Consider the following 7,500-nt stretch of genomic DNA (forward strand, 5'->3'; position numbering starts at 1 on the left):
AATATATGACTTGAGTATGACTGAGTTACGAGGTAAAATATAGAACCAATGAAACACAAGTTGTGCTCGGCGTACCGTCGTTAGCTGACGTATTGTTACAACGAAGAGATCCAGAGTTATGCTCGTTTTAAACATTAACCACGTCTGAACTAGCTTACCCATCATCCATCATCCATTTATCAAACCAGTTCGCGAGTCTCTTTGAAAAAAGCCGGGCTCGCACCCCGCTAACTCTCTATTACATGGTTTTGCTCTGAGCCTGTGAGTAGCATTCAAAAGAACTCTCTTTCTGCCGGTTTATTAAAGAAAGGAAAATGAATTTTTGTGTTGCACAGTGCTGTCATTTTGTCAGTCCTAGTTCCACAGTTTTACGATCTTGATTTTTTTTTTTTTTCAGTCATTAGGAATCCAAGTGGTCTTGACGATTCTACTCATTACATGTACGGTGAGCTTTACAATTCGCCTCGTCGATTTGTATAAAGTTTACAGCGATTTCAATTTCACTACAACCCTTGGAATGACCGTGGGCTTGCTTTTTGCTTCCACGGTAAGCAAGTTTAAATTTTTTCTTAGTCTCTGGTCAGGAAATTCATGTAATTCAATCATGTGACATGTGCGGCTTGTATTCAACGCTCTTTTTCTATCGACTGGGTGAACCTAGCGTGATTTAGGGTCAGCAGAGGGAACCATGAGCCGTCTGAGAAAAAAGGACGTGGAGTAGGCCCAGGCCACGCTCGGCTTGATTTACTTGACCCTCAACTGGCTTCGTTGGCCGATACTTAACTATCGGAACCCTGTTTGTAAGGTTATCTCTTTCTTCCCTGTTTCTATCATTTTCTTCCTTGAAGACCTCTCAGGGAAAATAGTATTTTTATGGTTTAAGCATGAGCGGACCGGGGGAGAAGCAGAAGGGCAAGGTCTTGCGCCAACGTTTAACATTTGTTTTGATAATTTGATCGAACAAAACTCTAATTTAAGTTTAGGGAATTTATGAGGATGAGACAAAAAATAACCAGTTCTTGGGCTAACAGCTCGCTCCGACTTGACGTCTGGGAAGGGAACACTAGTGAAGCTGAGGTAACAACCATTCTCGTCCCCAGTGCTTCTCGTTTTAGAATACCCGTTTTGCCGACCACGTGAATAAAAGAAATGGAGGCTCTAGGGACGAGAATGAGGTAAGAATAATAACAATCTTACAAATCTGCCCGCTTTCTTTTAACAGATATTTGGTATGATGGCGTGCGTGGCTTTCATTGACGACATTATTCTCTTGTCGGATATGTACGCTGCGCAAAGATCAAAGGAGATTGCTGCTGCTGCCGGCGTTGCGCAGCAGCCAGCTGGCACGCATGTGCAGCAAGAGGTTGGCGCACAGGCTCAGTTTTCACCACAGCCACTCAATAAGTTGTAACTAGTTTGTAAGACGAGTGTAAAACTTGACATTGTGTGTAGCAAGATAGTTCTGCTAAAAGCTTTGTGGGTTAATAGCTGCATTAACGTAACTCGAAACAAGTAACGATAGCTACGAAGAATCCTGAATTAGGATTAGGGGACAAATAGCAATCGAGCAAAACTTAACTGCAGAGAGATGTCATTTCTCAGTTAAGTTTAGTTCGTTTTATATTCATTTACAGACTTTACAGTTTTTTTCAAAGTTTTACGTTCAATGAGTCAGTTTTCGAGTATTCAGATCGAGGTAAACCATAAACACAAATAACTAGTGACAAGATACATTCAGCTTTGAGTGATAAGTGTCATAATCAATAAAAAACGGATAAGTAAAAGAGAAGATCTTTAGATAAAGACAATCTGAACTGCACGTGGTTCAGTATTGCTACCACACTGTGCACTCTTAGCCTATTTGTAGCATATCTTATGATGTTTTAATTCTTCAATAAAAATAATTTAGAAGTGGCCACAAGTTGTTTTTGTTCTGTCAGTGTTACGTAGCTGCAATAATCACTGTTTCACTACCGAGTTAACAGAAAAAGACGTGTTCCAGGATTTTCTTCAAATGATATTTCTCAACAGAAAATAATAATACACAATCGAGGGTTCTCTTTTGTGATAAAAATGTGAGATATTAGGTCAATTTATAACTGACTAAATCAGTCAATCCCAGCTCTCGTACTAAGCAGGGACTTTCATTCACGTCCAAGTGTCCACCTTTTAGTTATAAGAGTTACGGGTAGCGTCACACCGATTATTAAAGGTTTCCAAATTTAATGTTTGCGGAGACCTTGTACACAAATTATTCACCTGCTCGTGGGAATCTGCTTTTGACAACCGAACACAATTTCAAGAAACTCTATGTGATAGCGTCTGCTACAGCGCTATTTTTAAAATCGTTTCGGATCCAAGTTTATACATGCGTTGTGTACCAAGCTTCATGGGAGAATTTAGTAAACGTCGAGAGAATTACTTTTTAAAAAACCCAACTACCCAATAGTAGCATTATATTCTTTCAAGTACGTTGCACCGAGATACTTTGTAGATTAAGCTCTGTTTCGTTTTAACACAGCCCTGAAACTCATTTGATGAAGTGGTACTTTCAGAATGAATTCCGCGTGAAAATGAAATTCTAGAGTTACCCGACGATCAGTGATTTTACTTCATTACATGCATGTGGTGCGCGTGATCTCAGAGTGATTTCTCAATATGCACGCACAGCGGACCTATTTTTCTGAGAGGTAATTGGCGCGATTAAATTCACATATTTTTCATCTATATATGTGTTCCTATTTTTCCGAGAAAACAACTGAAGTTCTTCGAGTCCTTCATCTGTGAGGACAGAGCGTTTTGGGTTAGTGTGCTTGGCAAGGCAAACCTAATCAAGAACATACATTATAACTCATTTTCACCTAAAGCACGGTGTCTTTACTCGAAACAGTCTGAAAGGTTTTCTTACGTGAGGATAATTCATTCTCATCCACTGAAGAGACAACAAAGGTAAGGGAATGAACATTCTTCATTGTTATTGTCTGAGAACAGGACAAAGCACTGACTTTTACATATGGCCGGGGTATGTGCAATCATTCACAATTGTGCAAAATTCTGGCCAGTATACAGTTTTTGAGCAGTATGCTCTCTCGCAGCGCAATTGGATTCAAGCGTCGCTCGGCTGAGAGAGAGCAAGGAACGGAGAATCCATTTCACGCCCTAATTTCTTCTTAGGTAATTGCAGCCAAAGAACTAATTAGCCAGTGATCAGAAAATTAGTTTCACTTTTGTTTTCAACACGAGCATAGAATTTGAAGGAAATTTACAGCTTTGCTGCAACGTACGATAACCTAATATTTTAAGTTTAGTGCAGCTATCCGATATTTCAAAGTTTGTTTACTATAGCAGTTTCCGAGAAAATGCCTTTGCAAAGCCATATTTCCAGTTGCCGCAGAACACTGAAAACTGACATGGGATAGTGAGTTAGTGTGGAAATGCACTCTAGATTTGTTATTGGCTACTTTTATTCTTGGAAAACATTGGGAAAACTTTGATTTCCGAATGCTGTGGAACAGCAGACAATTGACTGATTTGTTGAATCATAAAACACTGCCAAATACCAAATATTTGGGGATTAACAAGTACGACCCAATTCATTTTAGCTACTAAAAGGAGGAGGTAAAGAGGTAAAAGCTATCCAGAGCCTTAAAAATGACTCAACTGTTGTTTAACAGTGCGGCTTGTTAACAGTAGGGCTATCGAACGGTCCCATTCAATTTAAAAATGCTCGCAAAATTTGGCATTTGCTCGAATTTCTCGCAAAATAATTAGATGAGTGCTCGCTTGTTAGCGCACGCAAACCTTGAGCAACCGCTCGTATGCTCGGATTCGCGTTAAAATTCGCTGTGGTGTACTAAGCGGAAACAAAATTTACATCTTGGAAACAAAATTTGACGCTGGAGAAGTGGGAGAAACACGCGCTATTGTTTCTGGAAGCATGTTTCCTATTTTATTGAAACTGATACAGGTAAGAATTCTTCGGGAAGGGCACCCGCAAAGGTAGAATGCTGTTTATTGCTTTGCTGTTTAATTAATCCTTAACTAAAGTATAATAACTGCATTTCTGGGATTTCAATAGAGGTTAGACAACGAAACGATTTCTGTGGAACTGATAAACTCCATAATTCAAGTGAAATTAGGTTTTCGCAATAAACATGGTTATTATCGTTTGCGTGTGTTATTTGTCCGGTTGGGTTTGTTAAATTTCCCAACTGATCGCTGCAAGCCATCAGGTATCATCTAAAGTGCTCGCACTGGTCGTGCTCGCAAAAATAAACGCACTGCTCTTATGCTCGCAAATGCTCGATGCCCCTGGCAATTTCACGGTAACAACTGCGAGTGGCGCTTACTGAATACGTCATACCTATTGGAGTCTTATGTGCTGTTCAGGCTGGATAAGGATTACTAAAGTATGACAATTTTTTAACGTAGCAATTCTGAGCTGTTGAATTAATTGAACTCTAAGATTTCACATTCCTGCGCAATTTTGATTTCCTTATCGTTAGCGATGCTGTTCTCGCCATAGGTGTTTTAAACCGAACAAGACCTTTCATTTCATTACTGTGTGTGCTTTGCATTCTTACATTTGGCTATTCTAGGCTACAGGAGCCATTTTCCTGCCTGAAACAGTTTCCAATTATTATTCATTGACTTGCCCACTTGCAGATAAACTCCAGCTTTTCTTAATATGAGCCAAGCCTCAGGATTCCCGCAGGCTTCCCCTGGTCAATTTCAGCCAGTGTACACCCAGGCCCCTCCAGGACAGCCGTTGTCGACACCACAGGCACAGCCTGGGCAATATTTTGTTCGACCTGGACAACAGATTCAAGCAGTTGGACAACAGGCACAGCCTGGTCAGCGTCCAAATCGAAGAAGGCCAACCGTACCCCGCACAACTGCTTACTGGAAAAGTTCTTTCATTGCGGATAAACTGGTTGAGTTTGTGAGTACCGTTCCCTTTTGCATCTGACGCCAAACTTGGAAATCATTTACTAATTAATTAAAAAAATATGACTAAACCTGAGAATAGAGAACAGATAAATGATCCATCTCTCATCGGCTTCGATATTCGAGCCACTTTCCTCTTGATTAAAACATAAACAGCCGATAATAAATTACATTTATGTGGGGAGGAAAACTCACACACCTTAACGACTTTTGGGCCACGTTTTAACCTTCTGAGAGTTCAGAGTGTTTCGCCAGTCGGTTCATGTCCTGTTAAGGGTTTTGGGGAATTCACAGATAAGCAGACCTGCCAACTCCTGGTAAAGGAAAATCAGGAGGCCCATGAAAAAAAATCTGGAGATTCTACAAAAAATATTGAGATTCTGTTTTTTTTTCCCGATCAAACCCCTTTCTATCAAGGGAACTAGACACCAACCTCATTCCCAGGGCCTACCCCGGGGGCCTACTTCCCTTTCGAAATGGTAGACAGACGCGGAAAATAATGGTAAGTTATTGAACGAAAGCAAAAATCACGTCTCGGTACAAAAAAGTAGCAAGTACAGCGTTTTTCTTTATAAGTTTATCACTTTATGGTACTAGCATTCCTCGTAAATATTCCATTTTTATTCAACAACTTAGTTTATTTCATTTCAGAAGGATTTTTTCCAAAAAACCGTGAGATATTTGGAGCCTTGTCGTGAGACCGTGAGAAATGAGAAAAAATCGTGAGACTCACGGCAGAACCGTAAGAGTTGGCAGGTCTGCATTAGTATAATAAGAGATCTTCCCGTCTGTAAGGACTGGAGTATATAACCAGTCTTCAGTCATTAGTTAGTCATTTGACTAACAAAAGACGGCTCGAAGCCGACCAATGACTGATGACAAACTTTACACAAGTCTTTCAGCGAATACCGTTTTACTTTACTGACCAATCGCTTTCAATGGACCAGACTTATAACATTATCGACTGACAAACACTATTCACTTGAAACACCAGTCACCAACAACGGCTCTTTTCATAAATACTCTCATCGGGACGATCACACAATGCGAACTGGAGTAAATTTCTTACAAGAATATATTTCTGTTAATGTAGCTGATGTTGTTAGCCACTTGGATCTGTATCGTCAGTTATACCAAAGGAATGATTGGAGCAGATGCAAGAGTCAGCTTCTTCAAGGGAATCACAGTGTTTTGCTGGGTGATGGTCATTGTGTTTCAAATAGCATTTGCTCCGCTCTTCTCCAGTCTTACCCAAAATTTCTTCTCAAAACCCAGGCACTTCACAATTATCGTAAGTATGCATTGCATGTCTCAATGAGGTCCTCACGTGAATGCAGATTTTTTTTTCAGTTAAAACATAACATAATTTTAAAGAATAACCCAGTTACATTTAACTGGCTGTTGAAGGTATAATAATGATGTAATATTAATAGTTTATTAACAACTCTAGCAGTTAAAAACTGAATAAACAGTACAAGTAACAAAAGTACAAGGTAAATAAAGACAAGATCAAAATGAACAGGCCATCGCATTCGGTTTAAATGTAAACCAACTTGGTTTACTTGCAACTTAATAGAGGAACATCCAACATGGCTGCCACGCGTTTCCTGTATCTCTGCGCATTGATAGCAAACCATCAAAATAATTAACAATTATTCACCGAAGTGGAGGTGATTAGTACTTGGCTAATCACCTCCGAGCTAGCCCGCAATCAGCGCGCGTGAAAAGTACTGTTCACTTGTATGATAAATACTAACAAAGAATATCGGTTAACTCACCCACGGTCAGCGTCACTAGCTAACAACCAAGATTTCTTTTGTTTTATTGGTGGCTAAATTTAAAGAACAAAATATTTTTTGTAAACTTCTTAACAATTATCTCTTTTTCTGATTCTTTATTAATGTAGCTTTGTACATCTACAACAAGCTTTATTGCCATGTGTTCCCCATTTATATCATCTCTGCGCCATTATGGACCTCTCAGAGTTACGGAAAGCGAGATTAATACCCTCGCGTGCCCCTTTTGAGTAATTGTGTTAGCTAAATATCTTCCTTCTGTTTATTTGCAGTGTCTTGTAGTGCAGATCATATTGACCATATTGCTGATCGCTTGCACGGTAAATCTGATGCCCCTTGCACACGATTTAACCAAGTTGTACGATTTCCTGAACGAGAGCGGAAAAACAACCCTTATAACCCTGTACCTGGCACTGGTAATTTAACAACTTTTAAATCATTCTTGCTTTGTAAGGTTGCATAAAGAAATTGGATCCCAGCTGCTCTCAATCTTGAGATGAGGCTAATCATTCTAAGAATTCCTCTATTATTATTGTCAGATACTGTTAGAAATTTTAGTTGCGAATCCCTATGATTTCGTGAACAGAGAATTTACTGTAACGCCGCATGATTTCCACTTAAATAATGCGTAAAAATAATTCGCTCTTTCGTAGGCGTTTTTTTTTTTCACGCCACCGAAGAAGTACACGGTCTGTGCGTGCGTAAAGGGGCATAGGTGGTGTCAAACTTTTATCATTTATCTTGGTCAAATGAAGCA

The 7,500-nt window shown here is 39.6% G+C and overlaps 2 protein-coding genes across 3 annotated transcripts in view; both read left to right on the top strand.

The window, feature by feature from the left end:
* LOC138035407 (uncharacterized) overlaps positions 1-1,916 on the top strand; it is a 6,379-nt gene extending 4,463 nt beyond the window's left edge. Inside the window, exons 4-5 of the mRNA XM_068882109.1 lie at positions 398-547; positions 1,223-1,916. Of these exons, the coding sequence (XP_068738210.1) occupies positions 398-547; positions 1,223-1,411 (339 nt within the window). The 3' untranslated portion in view covers positions 1,412-1,916. The remainder of the gene's footprint in view (positions 1-397; positions 548-1,222) is intronic.
* Positions 1,917-2,705: 789 nt separating this feature from the next.
* LOC138035406 (uncharacterized) overlaps positions 2,706-7,500 on the top strand; it is a 6,079-nt gene continuing 1,284 nt past the window's right edge. The window contains exons 1-4 of one of the 2 annotated variants that reach the window (XM_068882107.1): positions 2,706-2,949; positions 4,666-4,942; positions 6,041-6,238; positions 7,016-7,159. In XM_068882107.1, coding sequence (XP_068738208.1) covers positions 4,688-4,942; positions 6,041-6,238; positions 7,016-7,159 — 597 coding nt within the window. In that variant the 5' untranslated portion in view covers positions 2,706-2,949; positions 4,666-4,687. The remainder of the gene's footprint in view (positions 2,950-4,665; positions 4,943-6,040; positions 6,239-7,015; positions 7,160-7,500) is intronic. The other variant, XM_068882108.1, reaches the window with a different exon arrangement.

The sequence above is a fragment of the Montipora capricornis genome, unplaced genomic scaffold (assembly GCF_036669925.1).
Source record: "Montipora capricornis isolate CH-2021 unplaced genomic scaffold, ASM3666992v2 scaffold_382, whole genome shotgun sequence".
Taxonomy (NCBI): domain Eukaryota; kingdom Metazoa; phylum Cnidaria; class Anthozoa; order Scleractinia; family Acroporidae; genus Montipora; species Montipora capricornis.